This window comes from Bidens hawaiensis, unplaced genomic scaffold (genome assembly GCF_021521415.1).
Source record: "Bidens hawaiensis isolate Kalapana, Puna unplaced genomic scaffold, B.hawaiensis_p1.1 tig00061178_1, whole genome shotgun sequence".
Lineage (NCBI taxonomy): Eukaryota > Viridiplantae > Streptophyta > Magnoliopsida > Asterales > Asteraceae > Bidens > Bidens hawaiensis.
The window spans coordinates 40,251-62,451 of NW_027501018.1; the positions used below are offsets into that span (position 1 = coordinate 40,251).

The window sequence follows — 22,201 nt, forward strand, 5'->3', positions numbered from 1 at the left end:
AAGTGGGTTGAGCTGGTGGCGCCGGACCTTGATGCGGAAGTAGGGCCGAAACGGACTAAAACTAGTTCGTCTGGAGCGTATAGCACTTCCGCCGGGTCGGATTGCCGGGTTGGATTCGACCTAAACGTTGCGGGGGAGGAAACGTCTTCACCGCCGAGGAGGCGGCCATTGAGAAGGGACGCCAGGGGGAAAAAACCGGCTGAGGGGGAAGCCGTAAACATCACCGATCTTGTTGAATCCCTCAATAAATTCAACAAAACCATGGAGGTGGTCTCTAATGACAAAAAAGAAAAAAAAAATGAGAGATTTGGACTTCCTTACAAGAGACTTCAGTAACCTAAATCCGGTCGACCAAATGCTGATGGAAAAACAAAAGGAACGTAACCGGAAGAGGTTGATCGAAGAAGACCAAGCCGAAGAATAAGAATAATGTTTTTTTTTAGTACTTTAATTTTTTTTTAGATATTAATGTGTTTTTTTAATTAATGTGTGTTTTTTTAAATAATTTATGAGTTTTTTTAATAATACGTTTTTTTAATACATTTATAAAAAAATAAAAAAAAAACCGCTCGCGCCCCCTCTCGCGCCCCTCCACACCAGGGCCCGGGGCGCGAGCACCACAACCAACACCCATCTTATCAAGTTTCTCTCTCTGCCACACGTCACAATATTATTGACTGGAGCCCCCACTCGCGCCCCCTCTCGCGCCCCCCACACCCCTCAGCCTAAGTGAGCAACTGAGCATTAATATAGCCAGATAGGTATGGACTTTGATACAGTTATAGTTACTACTTTTGAGAACCTTGCAGTAGTTGGAACTTGGAACATTACTTTGTAACTCTAAAAGATATTTGTAAAAATTAAAACTTATAAAAAGTTCTATAACTTATCATTCTTTTAATTAATTCTCTGAATATTACTGAGAGACAAGAACTTATGTGGAAAACCGGCCTCGAGCCGAACATTCATAACGGGTGATAGGAATGGTGTTAGGATACGAAACCAGTCATGAGATTGATTAGAAAATTTTTTACAGTACAATTATTGTATTAGGGGATACTCTCATCGAATCAACCCGGCTGGAACCGTCTCATACCCGTTTATCCAATGGAAAATATTGAATTTTGTCAAGATTTTTTTTACAATATTTTAAGAAAACTAAAATTACTAAACATGAAATTGATATAATTATATATAAGCAAATGAGCAATATTTGATACTTTAATTTGTAATAATTTTGAGTGATTTTAATAATTGAAATCTCAATGGACAAGCATACACAGAAACCGCAAGCAAGTTAATATCATTAACCAGGTTTAACCGAAAACACAGCCAGCAAACTAACAAACTAATCATAGCTAACTAGTGAATTAATAATTCACTGAAACCCAGACATCAAGAACTGCTGCCATGACTCATGCGGAAAGCTACATTGTTCCATTAACGAAGGAGGTTCAACAGTACTGAAATTCTCACCATAAACATCTTCATTCAACACCGTATTCATCATCGAATCAGACGGCATCATATTCATCATCAGCGAATCAGATGGCCTCATAATAGGGTCCATCAAGTTAGGGTTCCATGATTGCATCATCATCATCATCAACTGATTATTATTAATATTATTATCCTATAACCCCAACCCCATATTATGATCATATTCAACATAATAATCATTATTATTATTCTGGATACTCTTCAAACATTCAATCCTGCTTTAGACATCAACGATCTTATTCTCCAACCCTACCGCGAACTCCCTCAACCCCGCTTCCGAGAAACTATCCAAGAAACCAAACCACGAAGGAAACTTGGCCTCCAAGTTCTTCTTTTTCTCCTTCACAAGTTCTTCTTCAACCTTCATCTTCCTGTCTGCGTAGTAATCCGATAAAGTGTAACACTTGATGCTTTCAGGGTTCGTACGTCGGGTACGGCTATAAACATCGATCGACCTGATGAGTTTGTCATGATCACCGGGTGGGAAGATTTGTGGGGTTTCTTGATCTTCGGTGAAGATGATCATGGAAACCTTGACGTCGCAAAGGGTTGCGAGTTCTCGGGCTTTCTTGATCATGCCGCTGTTTCTTGAGTTGAATGTGGTTTTGCGTTTTCTCGGGTTGGTGATCGGCTCCATGGGGATTTTTGCACGACCCATTGAAGAATTAACAATGATCGATATGTTAGGGAATTGAAGAAGATGTTTGAGTTGAGTGATTTGTTTGTATTGTATGTATGTGTGTGTTTAACTGTATAGATCGATGTTGTTTATATAAGGAATTGAGAGGGTGTTGTAGGGTTTTCAACAAGGAAGATGAATCTATGAAATTAATGCGAATATATTTTAAAATTAGGAAACCTCATCATAGCCGTTGGGATTGCCAAATAGAATGCCAGGATTATTGATACAATGTTGCAAATACAACTTAGTTACGTAATTATTTGTTTGTTTATTGGGCTAAATTGAGTCTCTCTCGTTGGTTAACTGTCCGTTTAGTGAGTTAGCGTTGATACCCCACCAGTCAAGTCACTGTGGTCAAAAGATATGACATTTGTAAAGTTAGACTCGGTACTGAAGAAAGAGCTCTTATTTGACATTATTTCCCTTTTGCATACGTTTGGCATCGCCACTCCATTCGGCAACATCAACTAATTTGAAAGCCATATATATATTTGACCAGGACGTTTTTCGGATGCCATTAATAACTAACAAATGGCAAGTGCTTTTCCCAGTGTGGGTCCTATTTTAATTGGAACTTGATGAGTTGATCCAGATTCTTACGCTAGTAGTGTACGTAGTAATACTATTAATGTAAATGAGTCGAGACGTTTGTGAGCAACTTGAAATTAAATCTTCAAGTTTGAATTGAGTAGAGATTAGTTTCTTTTTTTTTTTTGAATAAATGTTACTCATACTATATATTACACCAATAAATCTACTCTTTTACAAGGTTTGAGCTTGTGACCTCGCCGCTAAGAGACAAACACCTCTACCAAATGTGGTATCCCCACATTGACAAGTCAAGATTAAATGACCTCGAACCTGAATACTCATTTTGTTATGAATCTTGTTGGGCCTAAGCCAATAGGCCCAACTCAAAAAACCCATCAAGCAATCTAAATATCTATATAATTGTCTACCATAAAATCTTACGTGTCACTCTCAGGTTGCTCCCCCTTTTCTCTAAAGCCACCAGATTACTTGATTTCTAAAAGGAGGCTTCTCATGCATTTAACCCGAATTCACGGGTATGGGTCTTACCAAACCCGAATAGTCTTTAAATGGGTTATAACATTTCATTTATTTGTGAAACTATTTCATAATCAAACAATAATTTTTGTGGGTCATAGGTCTCACCAAACCCGAATAACCTTTAAACGGGTTATAATATCTCATCTATTTGTGTATTAACCCTTTAATCATCAAAGGCTAATTTCCACATGTTATAAGTCTTACCAAACCCTAATAGCCCTTAAATGGGTTATAAGATCCCATTTATTGGTAAACATTTTCATCGTTAAACCCTAATTTAATTTATCTGTTTTACATGTTCTCCGTTGTTGGTCTATCATCTCCTTTGCCGATTAACTTTCGATACTACCCACCATCGTCAACTACATCAACGTCCCAGTCCCTTTTTTCATTAGACAAATATTTGTGTTCATGTTTGTTCATTTAAAAAAAATCAACATGTCCGTGTTCGTTTATGTTTGTTCGTTAAAAAAATAAAAAACATACACATCTCAATTGAAAAAACTTAAACGCTAAAAAATATAATAACAAACTAATATATGTGTATTAAATTAAAACAAAACTACGTTAAAAATAAAATAAATCGTCATAAAATAGCAAAACGATTAAAAACAAAAACTTAAATAAACTCCCGTAACACGGGAGGATCAAACTAGTGAATTATAGATGTCTACGTATCACTTGAATTACCTTGGTTGATTATTATTTTGTATTTTGGGAAGTAATCACTTCACATTTAATAAGTCTAACCCTGAGTTCCATATAAATAGTACTTTATTTATGTAAGTATAAATGTATAATAAAGAGAGATTGTATAAAATGTTTTATTTTATACATCTGATCGAAGTCATGTTGTGACATGTATAATTCGGCGATGAGGATATGTGTTCATATAATTATACACTATAATGCGCACCATATGTTTTTAATTATACAACATACGCAGATAACAACGCATACTATGCATTAGTAGTTACATATATTTATGTATGAAAAAAAGTTATACGTGTTGAAATGGTGACGGCGGAGACGATACTTGATAACAATAAATAATCTATAAACTTTAATTAAATGGATCATACACAATTGAGTCTAAAAACTTACAAATTACATCAAAAGTTGCCTAGATTCTATAATTTTCTTTTTCTGTTCTATCATTCTGTCAATCTGTCGGTTCCCCTGCGCAGGGAGTTTGCAGGGCGGGGTTTCTGAAGGCGAAGCTGCTGATCTCGCTAGAAACTGTATTTGATTTTGATCAGCAAAACAATATAATGACTCCACACACTCTTCTAATGCAGACTCGGGCCGAACGGGCTTAAAATCCAACAGCTTCGCATATTCAACTATTAAATGATACATATAATCATACACTCTATCAATATTCAAACTCTCCATAAAATCCTGCCCTGCTTTTCCTATTGCCTCTGCCTGTTGAAAATGACACGAGTAAATTGCAGTTGTTATCCATTAGATTTACCCTGAACTGCAGGTTCTGTTTAACTGTTCTATAACTATGGTAATTAGAAAGACCGTCCTTTATTTAAAAAGTTGTAAAATATGGGAAAAGATCCAATACAATAATGCCTTAACGTACAATACGTACGCAAATCCATTTTTTCACGAATCGATCCATGAAATCACATCCAAACATCTCGGAATCGTCAATACATATCCAATCAATCATTGGTTCACCGAAAAAAACAGTTTTGGATGGTTAATCGATCAATTTTACACTTTTTTTTCACGAAGACCGTTTCCGAGCGTTTTAGGTTTTTGGCTGAGCGTTTAAGATTTTGTGAACGTTTTCTGAGTGTTTAAGGTTTTTGCCTTTTTTTTTTGCCTTTGAGCGTCTCGCGTACCTACCGTACGTTAAGGCATTAGCGTACAGTAATTGCACCCTGTAAAATATTATGTTCGTTCCACTAACTGGTGTTAAAAATTAACTTTTTCACAAACTGACTATTTTGCCTTTACACCAAAAGGACAAAATGTGTAAAAAAATTATGAAAAATTACACTTTTTTGTCTTTTAAGTGTAAGAGCAAAATAATAATTTTGTAAAAAAGTTACCAGAATTTTAAGCACCAATTAGTATAAAGGACTAATCGTGTTACAAATTTTTCAAATAAAAGTCGTTCTTTGTAATCACATTAGTTGACAAAACATGCAATTTGTGGTAAATCTAAAGTACAAAAAGTGTAATTTACTCTAAAAACACCAGATAAGGTTATGTTTTGATTTGGTTTTGAAAGTGGTTGTATGATATTAAATAACTCACTTCGGCTGGATGCGCGTTTCCCCAATCAACTGCTGTTTTAATCGACGGACATATGTTGTCTGGAGAGATTGGTAAGTAATTCTTCTTTGGGAAAAGACCGCGGCTGAAGAAATCATCGTATGTCGGGTTTATAATAAGCGGAACGCAACCGCATGACAGGATATATTTTAAGCTTACGGACCAAGCATAACCCTCGGCATATATTTTATACCTATAATTAATATTCAGAATCAGATCATCATAAGTTGATAATCGGTTTGCTTTGCTTGTTTTAACGTACCGATGATTGCATTGGGACGAGAGCTTTGACTGCTTAAACCCGTCTAGTGCTTCCTGTGTCCAATTCTGTAGCACGATTTCATATGCGCAAAGAAAAGTTAATGCAGATATAAATAAAAATGTTATTAGATTCATATTAACGTACCTGACGCATGATTAACGCACCCCATTGTATCGTGTCGTTACATTGAAGCAATGCTTCTCTAATTGGAGAAACGACATCCGGATTGCCTTTCCAATACGCGTACGGATGCTTTTTCTTCCAACTTTGCTTTTGTGAACCTTCTTTAATGCTTTGAAACTCTTCTTCCCATGGTCCAATGTTAATCTCTGACCTGGTCAAATATGGTCAATGCTGTTAGCAGGAAAAAGTCAACCACAAAAACATCATAGATTATTATGACTTCAATGATTTTAAAAAGTGCGTTGACTTGTTAACCCGTATAAGAGTTATTAAAAAAGCTAATATTTTGATTTCAAAGATAAAAAGTGTTAAAATATATAGTTATATATTTTTATTTTTATACATTTATCAACTCTTTACTTCCAACAAAACACGTTCAAATCTCGAGCTAAATATATAACCCCAAGTTTGTTAATTGGGAACGAGAGAAAAATACACAAAACAAATTACAATATAAATCGGAGTAATTAATTGTTTAAAATGTTACTAAGTCACTACGTATTACTCATGTTCGCAAATGAACATAAATCGGATTAAAATTCTTACCAGCCCCAAAACGACCAATCCGGAAACGGGATATCATAATGATTCGCAGTGGTACAATACCGAAAAATAGGCACGGGTTTAACCGACTCATTCCTCTCAATAATCGGCTTATCCATACAATCAAACATCATATCCACATCCGGGATTCTCCCGGGATACCTCTTAAGCAGCTGCAAAAGCCCCCAAACCGTAAACATGGCCCGACTCTGCACACAATCATAATAATAATCCACATACAATTTCCCACCAACAATGACAACCCGAAACGACGCAAACTTCTTCACTTCCATCAAATGATCATACGAAACGCGGGTTTCGGCCCACGGCTCAAGATCATGGTGTATCCACCTAAAAAAGCTAGGACACCGGTTCGATTCACCCGTAAACGTGTACTGATCATTACGAGACTTAAATCCACAAGAGAAATACGAGCATTGTATGATCTTTGAAGCTCTGGCGATCTTGGTTTCGTTGTTGAATTGTTTTGCCGGGAAATCATGCCAAGGGGTTGGTTTTAGATTGTATCCGATGATGGTTTTGGTTTGTGTTGAGATGTTGTCCACCTGGTGTTCGACGAAATGCCTGAATGAGAAAAAAAGTTTAAAAAAATGTAAAATTTGAATGGGAAAGAAGGTACCTCGAAGAGGAAGATGGCGGTGAGAAGGAGAATAATGAGAAGAACGGTGAAAAGTGGGATGGAATTAGGGTTTCGATTTGGTTTCCGGTGAAACAAGCCCATGGTTTCAGGATGATGATCAACATTGCTGCGTGTGTGATTATTGTATGATTCATGTAAAAAGTAAAACACCACCAATTTGGTGTACCTGTCTCCTACTTCTTCGAATGGTTGAATAATATTGTATGCCATGTTTGGTCCCTATGGTTTTATGTTTTATGGATTTTTATGTTACGGTATCGGGTCTGATTAGCTGAAACATACATACGTTCGTTTATCGAATTGGGTTTGAAAATGTTTTTATTATATATTATTTTTGTTGGGTAATTAAGTAATCTACTAACCGGTTGATCGATTTTTAGTTTTTATGTTTCTGTTTTACTGGTATGATAATATTGTATAAAATTATGATAGTAAAAAATACATATCGTGTGGAATCCCAACGGGTGATTTTTAATGGTATAACGAGAAATCCAATACACACAAGTTTATTCAATACTTGACTGGTAAGAGTAAGACCATGTGTAGTGAGCGTTAATCCATTGCCATGTTATCAGGGGGTGGTGCCAAACACCAGTATAGCACTCACAACGATGGGTGTTTTGCTTGCCTGTGGCCACTGTGGAGCACACGTGGAAGAGGGATATGAGAGAGGAAAGAGAGTGAAAAGTCCGCTTTGCTAGGTGAGTAGGTGGGTGGTGGTGTGAGAGGAACAAGAGAGGAGAGAGAAAGGATGAGAAATAAAGAGGGAAAAGAGGAGAGGTGGGGTCGATGGAGGTGACATGGCGGTCTAGCTAGTCCGATCAATGTGGGTGCTCAACAGAGAGGGCGTCAAGTGCACCAGCGCCAACACAATGACGACGTGAAGGGAAAGGGAAATGATGTCACATGTTTTTTCAACCAATCACATTTTACATCCAGTTAATATTATAATAAAAAAACATTAAATAATAATTGTGTTAGTTAAACCGTTACGCGTTTATTATAGAAAAATATTTGAATGCATTGCCGCCTACATGTCAATGATCTAACGGTACTTTTTTGTTAGTGAAAGTAAAATCCGAAGTTTATAAAACATGATTTTTAATACTATGTTTACTTAATAACTTTAAAATCCATATTACTATTTTTTTAACAGCCGGTAATTAAAAATATAACCCTCCTTAGCAACATGCTAGCTAGGTAAATGATCCATTTAACTCGTGATATAAAATTTGCTACAAAAAATTTCAACCGGCCACGTGTCATGGGCTTATTACTCATAACAACCTCAAGTCAGTTGAGTGAAACTGAAACTGAAAATGAAGATGAAGTTGCAATCGTCTGTACTTGTCTGCTTTCTCCTTGTTATCGGTGTTGGTTATTTTAGTGTTATTGGATTAACTTGTCGATCAAGGAAATAATGTTAGAGATTAAACGAGTTAGGTGACACGGGAGTGCGGGCTCGATTTAATTATAATGTTATTTGGGCTTTTATTATTGGATGTTAAACTTGGGTTTAAGTAATTAATTTACTTGGACTTAAGGGTAATATTAGATGGGTTTCTAATTATTGATTTGGGCTCATATGGGTTTTTTTAGTTTAAACTAACTGATGTTATAATCTCAGGGGATTAATAGATATCGATCGATCAAACAAAAGTGAACAACGGTTACTGGGTTCTTCTCTGGTTCTTCATAGAACAATAACAAATCAATTTCATGTGCAGAATTCTCTGTCTTATCCGATAAATCATTGTGTGTAACCCACAAATAGGTTTATCTGATAGTGATTACACGATTCAGAGAATGATCCAAGTTGCAATTTCTTTATCTACATCGCATATACGATTACCAGGTTTGTTTATTTGTTTAATTGATTGATTGATTTTGGGTTATAGACAACAGAATATATACAACAAAGATAAACCTATTAGGGTTTGATTTGGTTATTAACGAAGAATTCTTGGTTCGGTTAATATTCCTCGTAGGGTAGACAGTAGGTTTTTCTTTTTGGAACCCTAATTTCGCATATACTAATTCTAATTAGTATGGTATAGTATAGATTTCTTTAATAGAATAAGGAATCAGTTTTGATAAAATTGGATTATTATTATTATTATTATTAATTTTGTTTAATTGATCGATGATGAAAAGTGAAAAACTTAACACATAATTTTGTGATAATATTCATGTTTAGATTTCAAGAGATAACTTTGCATATGAGTTTTTTGAAAACTAATAGATGAATATAGTAATATAAACCAATTCATGTGCATGCAGTATTAAGTGATTGAAACAAGATTTAATATGCACATGGATTATAATTTAATTGATGCCTTCTTGTAAATAAATTTTTATTTATGTGAATCAATTTCAAACAGTCCTTGGATATAAATTTTGAATGGATGATGTCGACTCACATGTTTTAAATGTGCATCATGAATTAAAATCAATTTTCAAATAATGTCTTGTTTTCATGCCTCAAGTGTGTGTTTGGGATAAATTTACTTATCCTTTCATTAAAGTGTTTGTGGCTGGGTACATAATTTAATTTTGGGTGAATATATGAGTCGTAGCCTAGTCATTAGTACTTGACTGTTTGTGTTATCTTGTTTTATGTCGAGCCACATATTAACCAGACAAAGATTAGTTCTTTATATAGAACCAAGTTTTGTAAACTTTTGATGTGGTTCTTGTAAGTCTAAAATGTTAAGTATATGCAACTTGAAACCTTGATTAAAGGATGACCATGGTGGAAACACCAAGAGACAAGAATGCTTTTGTGATTAACAAAGTGTTGGCTCCGTCTCTATCGAATGTTCAATATGCTAAGTTCAATTTTCTTGAATTTATAATATCTAAATGTTTAGTTTTGTGTTGGGTAACTAATTGATATTCCAAGACATTTGATTGCTTAAGTTAGTGAAAAATAACTATATGACTGTATTTTGCTTAATTTGATTAACTTGCATATGCTTTGCTTCTGATATGTGGATCTACTAGTGCTACATTTTGGAAAACTAGGGTAGATATCAAATTGATTACCTAAGTTTTTGATATGTTCATGTACCCCTTCTATTTTATTTGCATGCTTAACTAGTCTTTAAGATGCTTTTGTATGCAATGTAATCTGGACGTGGGTTACTCTTTGGTTAATATGGTTGAAATTGTTAAGATATCCGGGAAATCTAACTAGTTCATGGGAAATAAAGGTAAGTTTAACCCCGACATCTCAAGAAAGAGTTTTGAGAGATCGCGGGAGGAAACAAGTCTATTGTGGCAGGTCCCAACTCCCAAGTGGGCCAAAAGACCCGAATGATTCACAAGATATGTTTACTAATTACACTTTAAATTTGACAAAACTTTAGAGTTTTGTAGTTGGTTCAGTTAGTCATTCGGGACATGTTAATTGTTTGCAAAACATAAAACTGGATTTGATTTAAAGAAACAAAGTTTATTAAATTTTTTTATTATTATTATATTTTTATAATTTTAATGAAATATAAAAATAAAAATATTTGTCCCGATGGTACACACATAGGGTTAATGGGCCACGACCCGGGTAATAATTAACTCGGGAAGTATACAAGTTGAAAAACCTTTGGGATGTGAAATAAATGAAACTCGATTTTCGAGTTTGTTATTGGACTCGAAAAGTCTAATGGCTTTAAAATAATTCGGTGAAGAATTATTTGTGATTTATTTCTTATTCCTAATATGTACAGAATGACATACTTGCATGGTGAGTAGACTCGGGTGATACGAGTCATATATGCAAGGATTTGAAATGGTTTGAAGAATTTGAACCAGTTGAAGACTTGTATTTACTTGTGGAAATTCTTTGTTTTGGATTATGTGTTGTATGTTTCAGGGATTAAAAAGAACCACTTGTCTGGGTTGTTTTAAACAATTTCTGGTTTTAAGCACGTTATTGGGTCAGATAAATTTATTTTATCTCGACATAGAACCTTTGTTGGATTCGGATATTTGTGTATTGGAGTATTAAAACTAAGTATTAATGTTCTATTTGTTATTGAATCTGTTTGTATGTCATAATCATTTCAAAGCATGGTGGATTATATGTATATATTGTGACATGCCAGGTTAGGTCATGTGAATTATTTTGGAGTAAAAAGAAAAATAGAATCATGAAGGAAATGATTGATTCCTTGTTATCTTACTCGGATTTGAGTGATTGATTAGACAAATAAATTATTACATTCTAATTTTGAAATGAAGGATATGGGGGAGGCATATGTAATCCTTGGTATAAGGATTAAAAGGAGTAACAATGGTAGAACAATGACACAATCTCATTATATTGAGAAGAAGAAAAATTAATCATTCTAATTGTTCTCATGTAAGTATTACCATAGATCCAAGTGTTAGACTTATGAATGCTTAATGTATGCTATGATTAGCATAAGGACTTATGTTTATGTTGTGGCTAAGTTGAGTGGATATGCTAGTAATTAATAGTACTCAACATTGACAAGCAATAAATAGATTGCTTAAGTACCTAAAAGAAACCATGAACTATGATTTGTGTTATTCAGGTTTTCCTTCAGTTTAGAAGGGGTATTTAGATACAAGTTATTTAACTAAGTAGATGTGTATTCTCTTTTAAGGGGAGGTTTCATTTCTTAGGTCACTAAGGAATGAATTTGCATCACTTGACAATGGAATGCAAGTTGCATTTGTAACAACTGATAAAAGTGATTGAATGGATTCATGAAATTTCATTTCATTGTGGTTAAACCGATATCACCAAAATTTATCAAGTGGGATAGTGCTGACTAAGGGTAATAGTCAGGTGTATAATGGAAAGTCTAGACGGTTATATATTATACATAGCATGTTTCATGAGCTCATCATGCAATGTGTGATATCAGTTGAGTTTGTAATATATGAGTATAATTTGGCTGATGATCTAACTAAAGAGTTAGGAAGAGATCTCGTGAACATATCAGTCATGGGGATGGTGGTAAAGTCCATACTTTAATATCCTATGTCAAGACACCCAATTCCCATCTAATACAACGTTAGATGCTGAATTCAATGCGGAAAGCTTGTCATAGAGATGTTGGAACACAATATCGTTATAAACATCCCAAGGTTTGTGTTCAGACCGCAAGATAAAGTAGGTTGAAGTATAGCTTCTTAATAGTTCATTGATAAATTGCAGTGCGGGTGCGAGAATAATGAACTACCTATAAGAATATAAAGTTTAGCCGCTTCAAAAATCTTTGGACTTGAGCTTTGATATATTCTTTGAAGGATTAGGACACAGGCTAGTAAAATATAGTGTCAAGTTGAATTTGGATTTGGAAACGCATGTGTATTTACCTACAAGTATTAAAAATGGATAACTTGGGTTCAATCCATAGTGACACCCAAGATATTCTAATATTTGTAACGCGTAAATACTAAGATTAAAATTCAATCCATAGGACATTTTCATTTATGCATAGTGTTTTTGTTTTTGTGAGGATGGTTAAGTTAATCATGGATATCACTATAATGGGGGAGGATTGTTGGTTATTTTAGTGTTATTGGATTAACTTGTCGATCAAGGAAATAATGTTAGAGATTAAACGAGTTAGGTGACGCGGGAGTGCGGGCTCGATTTAATTATAATGTTATTTGGGCTTTATTATTGGATGTTAAACTTGGGTTTAAGTAATTAATTTACTTGGGCTTAAGGGTAATATTAGATGGGTTTCTAATTATTGATTTGGGCTCATATGGGTTTTTTAGTTTAAACTAACTGATGTTATAATCCCAAGAAGTGAACAACGGTTACTGGGTTCTTCTCTGGTTCTTCATAGAACAATAACAAATCAATTTCATGTGCAGAATTCTCTGTCTTATCCGATAAATCATTGTGTGTAACCCATAAATAGGTTTATCTGATAGTGATTACACGATTCAGAGAATGATCCAAGTTGCAATTTCTTTATCTACATCGCATACACGATTACCAGGTTTGTTTATTTGTTTAATTGATTGATTTTGGGTTATAGACAACAGAATATATACAACAATCGGAACACTAGCCTTCACCGAGGTAACATTACAGAGTCGGTCATGAGGATTCAAGTGCCCTATCATTTTATTAACGTTATAGCAATAAATAAACATATAGTAACATCATAGTATTAGTAGTTTTGAGGTTCTAATGTTTTATATAGATCGAGGGTCCAATAAGTTTTCCGTTTTATATTTTTAAATATATATATATTTGCAGGCTTTGGCACCAAACAATGATTTAGAGGAAGTGACTCAAAGGGTATATTTCGATGTCAATATCAACGGAAATCATGCCGGTATGTCCTCATTTTTGTTAAAGCATCATCATCATATATCAATCATGCTTGCATGTGTATACATATAAATTCATAAACATTTATTTGATTGTTTCACAGGAAGAATTACTTTTGGTCTCTTTGGAAAGACGGTTCCCAGAACAGCAGGTATATATATATATATATATATATATATATATATATGATTGTTTATGAAATATGTAATTCACTAACCTTTTTTTTAATAATTTGATAAAAGATTTTTTTTTTTTTTTTTTACTAATTTGAATTCTTTTGATTTCAGAAAACTTTAGAGCATTGTGTACAGGTAAGCTAATAATATACTCTTCCCTCAATATTCTAACCCCGTATAAGGATTAATTTCATATATACGGATATACCCTTGCATACTCGCAAATTTTTATATTTGCCCAACCAAAACTCAACATAAATGAAATTTTACTTGATGACCACTCTACCTCTTTCCATTATATTTGTTTGAACCCTATATGTTATTTGAGTTTTGATCGATATCGAAGATAAGCAAGCAAATCGAGCCGCCATCTCTCCTCTTTTCTTCTCTTGACGACAGATAATCGAACAATCAAATATGTGTGTTCGAATCAGATAACTGAACTCAAATCAGTGTATTAAACCTTAGTATAATCACATGATATTCGAACGATATATTGAAAAAACTATTGTTTCTGCGCTTAAATAAAAAAATAAAATATAAAAAGTTAAGAATGTGCAAAAAAATTGAAGTTAAAGATGGGACATATATGAGATTCTAAAGTTTTAGAAAAATAAGGGTAAAATGGTCATTTATTAAAATTTTATAATGTATTGGTCATTTCTACTTTTTAAATTACTTTTGTCGCATATATGATATTTTTAATTTTAAATTATTTTGCGTTTTTTTTATTTTTTTGTTACAGGCGAGAAAGGAATGGGAATGCTCGGGAAGCCTCTTTTCTACAAAGGATGTGTATTTCACAGGATTATTCCCAGTTTCATGATTCAAGGTGGTGATTTCACTCATTCAGATGGGACGGGAGGCGAATCAATCTACGGAGAAAGGTTTGAAGACGAAAACTTTAATATCAAGCATTCTGAACCAGGTACTAATAACGTAATTAATCGATAAATGATAATAACAGAAGATGAATACTTGAAAACATTTGCAGGACGGTTGTCGATGGCAAATGCTGGAGAGAACACTAATGGCTCACAATTCTTCATCACAACAGTGGCAGCTGACTGGTAACTTGCATGGTTAATTATATTAGAGCATGTTTTTTGTTTATATGGTTGATTAGAGGATTAACATTTGACTAATGTTGTTAGGTTGGATGGTAAACATGTTGTGTTTGGGAAAGTGTTGACTGGGATGGATGTTGTTTACCAGATGGAAGCTGAGGGGACACAATATGGAACACCGAAAACCGAAGTTAAGATTGCTTGTAGTGGTGTACTACCTCCATAATTTGCCTTTACGCTTAAGGCGTGATAAGGTGAGTCATGAAGGGGTACTTTAGTAGATTGCGTTGTAGCGGTTATTCAACTAGAAGAAAACAGTGAGCCATGCAGGGGTACTTTGGTAAATTGGGTTGTAATAGAATATTTTATCCGGTCAGGATTCCAGTTCCAGTTTGATTTATATCATAAGGTTTCCATAGAATTTGTTAAGATGCGCCTAGTTTTTTTAACGAGTTAATTACTCGGATAGTGGTTTACTATCGTAGGTTTAATTCCTAAGTCTTGTGAAATTACACTTTTGGTCTCTAATGTTCACTTAAACGTAGCACGTATGATCTTTGGGATGTCAGATAAATTTTAGAGTTTGATTTTTTAAAAATGACCAATATACCCTTGAACGTTGGTGTCATTCAATGACTTCATATTAGTTTCATCGAGTTTTTGCTTCATCGATTCCAAATTTGGATAATCAATTTTATATTACACGGCCATCGATCAACCAACTCTACATACTTGTGATACAATGAAGATTTTAAATTCTAAATCAAAACCATTTTCGACCAAAACCGCAAAATTAATGCTTTTAAAAAAGATTTTAGAATTCAAGCAAAGTCACAATACAAGACATGCATGCAATCAGACCTCCTGAGAGAATCTAGAAAGAGATCGGAACCACCGGTTATCACCAGAGCCGCAGCTGCCATGGGCAGTAAGTTGCGTATTCGCTTATTTTGCTACCCGTGGAGTCATATGCTCCTACCACCTTCAACCCACTACTTTGTGTTGCCTGACCATCGAGCGTATGTTAAAAATCATAATAACCCCAATGATCAAAAACAAAAAATAAACGACTGCAAAAAGAACATGCCCATTGATACAGAATGAAAATTTTGCATAAACTGTTGTGTTAATTTACAACTAATCCAAGTCTACACAACTAATCTTTGCTTAATTTACAATCTTCAGGATACAAGCATAATCTCATGAGAAAACAGACCTAACTCCTTTTAACATACAGTCTCGTACAATGTTTAGATAATTAGTCGGTATCACTAGCAGAGTCCAAGAAGCTAAACTCTCTCTGCCCGTTCAGTTTGATTAGCAAAGTTCCTCTATTTTCTTCTCTGTATTCGATGTTTTCTGCTTCTAACAGATTAACAACCTACAACCACCATCCTATCCTCGTAAAATACACACATATATACATACATATACACACATATATTGCATACCGATTGTTTAAGCTTTGACTTTCCAAGACCATGACTCCCACATCCTGCGATAACTCTGAAGAGCCGCACAGCTATACAATATAAACAAATAAAGATATTAAACTAATAATAATAACAACAATAAGCTGCGATTAAAAGACGAGATAATCAGAGAATAAAAGGGATGCTTACAACGAACATATGCACCAAATAAGAGGTGAAGCTTTAAAAGCTTCATTCCTTGTTTCACATGTTGCCCATGTAGATCAATTGTTATCACATTCTCAATGTTTTTGTTTCTGCATGTCATTACACTTAGCCAATCTAAATAATCAGATAATAATATAGCACATGTAACAAACCTTGAACTGAATATATCCTGGCTTGCCCTTTCGTCTGCTTTTCGAGCCTTTTCGTTACAAATCCTTCCCTACATCAACATATACACCTTGATTATAAAAAGCATGTTTGAGGTGCATAGCAAAAGATAAAATGTCCCAGGGCCTTAAAACGGCGCTTAATGCGCATGTGGGTCAAAATTTGTCAAAATAAGGTTGAAGAGATTATTAAAGGTTTAACTAAAGAAGATTTATATGTAAAAAGATGAGAGTGATGCAAAAACTGAAAGAAAAATACAAGCGAACTGAAATAAGTGAACCCACGACTGTTTGGTTTGTATGTTTCTATAAAAACCAAATTTTCGGTTCGATTTCGGTTTTGCATGTAATTAAAACCAATAAAACAGAACCAAACCAAATAACAACTTTCATTTTTACTCCCTCCGTCCCATTAAAAGTGTCCATATTTCCATTTTTATTTCTCTCATTGCAAATGTCCACTTTCAAATTTAATCAGCCAATTTCCAAGTTTACCCTTAAACACACACAACTAACATTAATAAACAATATTGATGGACCCAATTTCTAAGGGCTTTATTGTCATTTGGTAAGCAAAATAAGTAATCATTCAATATACCTTGAACTTTGTGTTTTTCAAACCATGAAACTTCTAATGGGACGGAAGGAGTAATTTTGAATGTTTAAGTAATTTATGAAAATTTTATAAATAGTGTAACCCAAATACTTTAGGCTAAATTAAGAGCAAAAAGAATAAGGCACAGCTTTATTAATTTAGGCCAACTTTCTTCAACACAAAAAATAAAACCGAATCGAACCCAAACCAAATATCAAAGCGAAACGGTTTTCAAAAACTGAACTTTAGATTTTTGGTTCAGTTTGAGACCAAAACCAACCTATGCACATCCCTAAAAAGAGCTTCTTTGGTTGTAAGTAGAGCAACGCCTCGTGTGCGTTAAGCTCTCGCTTTGCACCTCGACTTTCAAGTCCTAAACGCCTCAGGCTTTTCTATAACCAAGTTTTTGGCAATTCATAGAAAACATGAACATGATTATTAACTTCTTTTAATCTTTTTTCACGCATACCTGATCAGAAAGATATGCAGCATATTCACGTTTTCCATCTGCATATGCAGTGGCAGCCTGTACAACAAAAACGCAACAAACCCATTGTAATCATACAATATAATATAAACATTTAGACGATAAAAAATTACCTTGTGATAATATGACTTCATTGAATCCCAATGCTGACTTGCAGTAGTTCTGTACTCCTGATAATCATTTCCTATAGCTACATGCAAATTTAGATTGCTTAAGATTAAAAACTTAAAACTGAAACTGATCAAAACGGCAAAAACTTTATCTTTTACCAGGAACATGCTGTTTGTTAACTGTATCTTCAGAAGCATAGTCGAGCCCCTGGCCAAGTGATTCCATCTTTTTCACTACATTCCTCCAATTCATGCTTTCGGGCTCGTGTTTTGAACTTTTTGGTGTATTGAAAAGTGATTCCAACACTTCTTGAGTCAGTTCAGATGTGTTTTTGGTGACAGATGAAGGATGAGGTCCATCACCAGCAAGAACATTAAAATAATTCCTAAAAAACAAAAAATAATAATAATAAATCCGATATCAATAAAAAACAAGCAACATAATAAATAGAACCTCTTTACCTGCGGTTAAAGCCCATACTGTGATCAGTATCAGACGAGGAAGCCAAATCAGATGTACTATTGTTCAACTGTCACAAAGGTATCATACCATAGAATACATAAAAAAATTCACAAAACAACGCCATATATTAACTATAAACTATATTTTCATTTTTCAGTATCCATTTCAAAAAATACACGTAGAACAAGTTACTTACACTATCACTTGATTCTAAGTCAAACCAAATATCTTTACTTTTTGCATTTAAGTTATGACGTTGACCACTATTATCGAGTTCAGACGAGGGAGGAGCGGTTAATTCAAGCAGTATATCCAACGCCTAAATCCAAATTGACAAAAACAAAAAAAATCACTAAACAAAACATCACACCATTAAATCATAATTTAAACTTAACAAACACGCAACCTATTATTACCTTTTCAACATCATAAGCAGTCTGGCCTACCATAAAGAACACACATTTACTTTAGTACACATAATATTATAAAAAACAAACATGTTATATTACTAATTACTAATACTCACAAAGCACATCTTTAACCAAATCCATGCCAAACTCACACTCATCACCAAGCATCGAACACAAAAACTGTTCAGCGTCGTCATGACTCGCACCGCCATCACCCGACACCGACACCTTCAACTTATTAACCCCTCGTTTCTTCGGCACATAATCTTTTCCTATAACACTAGCCACCATACCAGTTGCAGCAATCACTTTACTCCCCCTACCCCCTTTCCCAATCTTCCCGGCACCCGCCCGATTAAACCCGTCACAATTCGACAAACCCGAGCTTCCACTTGAACTCGAACTACCCGTTTCCGTCAAACTCCCGAATATTTCCGCAGCATCGTCTTCACGAGTCGCACTAGCACTCGAACTCGAAGCATCGTCTATGAAAATTGAACCAATTGAACCAATTGCGTCTGTTAGAGCATTCAAAACCCTAGATTGATCGTCGGTTTGATCCGAATTAGGGTTTTGGGGATTAGGGTTTGGTGGGTTTGGTTCTTTGGGTTTGGAAATTGGGGGTCGATGTCTCTTCTTCTTCTTTGGATGCTTCATGGTGTAGAAAATGAGGAATTAGGGTTTTGTGAGATTGATTGATCGATTTCGGTTTGATCCGAATTAGGGTTTTGGGGATTAGGGTTTGGTGGGTTTGGTTCTTTGGGTTTGGAAATTGGGGGTCGATGTCTCTTCTTCTTCTTTGGATGCTTCATGGTGTAGAAAATGAGGAATTAGGGTTTTGTGAGATTGATTGATCGATTGGTGGAAAATTAGGGATTTGTGATTATTGATCAATTGGTTGGGAATTAGGGTTGGAATTGAGGAATTGGGATCTGGGTAAACCCTAATTTGGAGGATAATGGAATTGGGATTTGATATTGAAAGGAAGAGCGAGGGTTTGGGTGGAATTGGGGGTAATCAGACGCCATTGATGTCGACAACATAAAATAATAATAAATAAATTGTTAATATAATAATATTCAATTGATTGGATGATAGATGTGGGGAGTTGGATACTTAATATTTATATATTATTTTATTTTATTTTTGTTTATTGTAAGAATTAATAATATATTTAGAATTTAATGTGAATAAATATTATATTATATTATATATATTACAATTCTCAAATTTCAATTCACACACAAAATTATTATTCACTTCAAAATGTGCTTTCTCATTTGTACTTTATGCTTTATATGTTGTTCAAGCACAACTAAGTTTATGCATATAGTATGTGCCATGTGCTTCCACTGTTGTATGTTTGTATCCCTGATTGGGTTTGCCAGGTGTTGCTCCATGCTATCAGGGTCGGCTCAACGGTTTATGAGGCCTAAAACTAACTATAATGTTGGGGCCTATTTCAAAAACTATTTTATATAAACTATCATCCTTTACCCGAGCTTTAGACCAACAATAAAGATTTTTTTAGGCTTCTCTTTTTGTTTGTTTAATCTTTTAGAATGACATTATTCATACATTCAAGTTCTATTTTACATTATAATTCAAAGTTGCAAACAAAGTCACAAAGAATCTAATCTCAGTAGCAAACAATTCACATAATTTAAGTATAAAAATTGGAAACAACAATCAAAATTCACAAAAAAACGAAATCAAAACACGAAGAATTAGGGCTTATTAGTGTACCATATAGCTTCAAAATAGGTTTTAACAAAACCAGAACTAAGTCGACAAGCCTTCAAATCAAACTAATTGAATTATGAATTAGGGCTCCAACAGAAACAAGAGGAATCAAATTAATCGACTATTGAACTCGGAATCAAGCCGCCTTTGAAGAATTGATGTTCCAGCTTCCCACCTTAGTTAACCATTTTGAAAGCTGATTGAAGAGATCTCGATTTCGATTTTCATATTCATAAATTTAGAACTTATGCCTTTCAAAATAAAAAATAAAAATACAAAACGTCATTATGTAATGCCGCTTCAATTCCTTGCATTTTCCATTATTGTTTTTGGTTAAGGCTTCTTCCTTGTTGCTTATGGCCCATCAATATATAATTAGTTACCAATTTTAAAAAGCCCACTTCTGAATATGAAAGCCCAAACTATAAACCCTTGGTCTAGCTGGAGGCCTTCTAAGACTGGAGGCCCAAAGCATATGCCTTACTTGGCTGGCCCACGGGCCAGGCCTGCATGCTATCTATCTGCTCAGCGTACAGTTTCACCTTTCCCAAATATCATCATATTCATCTGATCATATCTACTAAAACACTTATTATTTCCACTACCACTATCAGCGTCTCAATCACAGCCTTCGTCTCCACCCATGTGTTTCAACAAGGCAGCCTGGTAGCATAAAGGTACTCATCGGCTACTATTGACCTTTTGTTGCTTCGATTTCGAAACCTAGGTAGCTGTGATGTTGCTTTTCCACCGTTTTAACACCATCCTTCGTCTTCCTTGCCGCCGTCACTGTTGTCGGGTTCGATTTCCAGACTCTTGGTAGCGGTGTTTACGGTGGCGGTGTTAGGGCAGAGGGTGGTGTGGTTTGGGCTATGGTTTGGCGATAGTGATGGTTTATGGCGAAGGTGTTGTGATGATGTGTAGTGAAACACACTTACTTTCCGTATCATTTTTATCATGTTTTAATTGTTTTTAGTATAATTATTAAGTTTTATGGTTTGTTTATGCTTAATATTACAAATATAATTGTTTACTTGTAGGTTGTGAAGTTTGGTGGAAAAAAAAGTTAAATTGAAGAGTTTAGGGGCTTAATTGTGCAACTTTCAAACTTATAAGTCAAGGCCCGACCCAAGCCCACTTCTTAAAAGTCTTTTATATTATTATATTTAATGAATAACATGAGTTTCCAGCCATTATTCAGCCCCTAATCCCGAAATTCTAAAAACCCTAACCTCTACACTACCTTGCGATCGGAACAGCAAGAAGGAAAGAAAAAAAAGAAGCTAGGCGGCGGCTGTGGAGGCTGTTGGTCTTTGTGACGGCTGGAGAAGGAAGCGGAACATCGGGGCAGCTGCTAGGGGTCATTAACAATCACAAATCTCAACCATACTTGATAGTAAAACATTCATAAACTTTATTTATTTTTCAAGAACCCTAACTTTGTTAATTTGATCTTTTGATTTGAATTGTTTTGCAATTGATTGATTGTTTGTCTTGTGATTGATATTGTTTGGATCTTGAATGAGTTTTATAATGTTTATGATGATGTTTATGGTGTTTTTATCAAGTATATGTGGCTGTCCAAAATTAATGAGTAGCTAAACTTGTTTGTTCTACCTAGGATAGATGATTGTTGAATGGTTTTGACTTGTTTAATGGGTTGTTAATGTTCAAGACTTAAATTATTGATGTAAAGTTTAACTAAACCATGAATTAGATTGTGTGTGATGGCTGTGTTTTATTTGTTATTACTTATAATCCTCTTGCATTAGTTAATTGAATCGGTTTTGATTAATTGATTGCTTGTTAAACTCTTTACTTGGT

General features: G+C 34.6%; 3 protein-coding genes across 4 annotated transcripts; 1 reads left to right on the forward strand and 2 right to left on the reverse strand.

Moving 5' to 3' along the window:
- Positions 1-4,297: 4,297 nt before the first annotated feature.
- Positions 4,298-7,314, reverse strand: LOC143603296 (uncharacterized). Its single transcript, XM_077080129.1, has 6 exons — positions 7,177-7,314; positions 6,540-7,102; positions 5,955-6,144; positions 5,811-5,875; positions 5,531-5,741; positions 4,298-4,681 (listed from the first exon to the last, which is right to left on the reverse strand). The coding sequence occupies exons 1-6, from the start codon at positions 7,276-7,278 to the stop codon at positions 4,361-4,363; spliced, it is 1,452 nt and encodes a 483-aa protein (XP_076936244.1). The 5' UTR covers positions 7,279-7,314; the 3' UTR covers positions 4,298-4,360.
- A 3,082-nt stretch (positions 7,315-10,396) lies between these two features.
- Positions 10,397-14,988, forward strand: LOC143603295 (peptidyl-prolyl cis-trans isomerase CYP19-4-like). The gene is made up of 8 exons (XM_077080128.1): positions 10,397-10,409; positions 13,221-13,264; positions 13,445-13,523; positions 13,623-13,670; positions 13,807-13,830; positions 14,441-14,623; positions 14,690-14,765; positions 14,850-14,988. Exons 1-8 carry the CDS (start codon positions 10,397-10,399, stop codon positions 14,986-14,988), a joined length of 606 nt encoding a protein of 201 aa, XP_076936243.1.
- Positions 14,989-15,852: 864 nt separating this feature from the next.
- On the reverse strand, positions 15,853-19,333 carry LOC143603294 (SMR domain-containing protein At5g58720-like). 2 transcript variants are annotated; one of them, XM_077080127.1, is made up of 11 exons: positions 18,751-19,333; positions 18,641-18,666; positions 18,421-18,543; positions 18,224-18,291; positions 17,921-18,147; positions 17,765-17,835; positions 17,634-17,690; positions 16,555-16,622; positions 16,385-16,491; positions 16,214-16,284; positions 15,853-16,143 (listed from the first exon to the last, which is right to left on the reverse strand). In XM_077080127.1, exons 1-11 carry the CDS (start codon positions 19,289-19,291, stop codon positions 16,021-16,023), a joined length of 1,482 nt encoding a protein of 493 aa, XP_076936242.1. In that variant the 5' UTR covers positions 19,292-19,333; the 3' UTR covers positions 15,853-16,020. The 2 variants fall into 2 exon arrangements, with proteins under 2 accessions (XP_076936242.1, XP_076936241.1); XM_077080126.1 differs by having other exon boundaries at positions 17,765-17,841.
- Between the last annotated feature and the right edge of the window lie 2,868 nt (positions 19,334-22,201).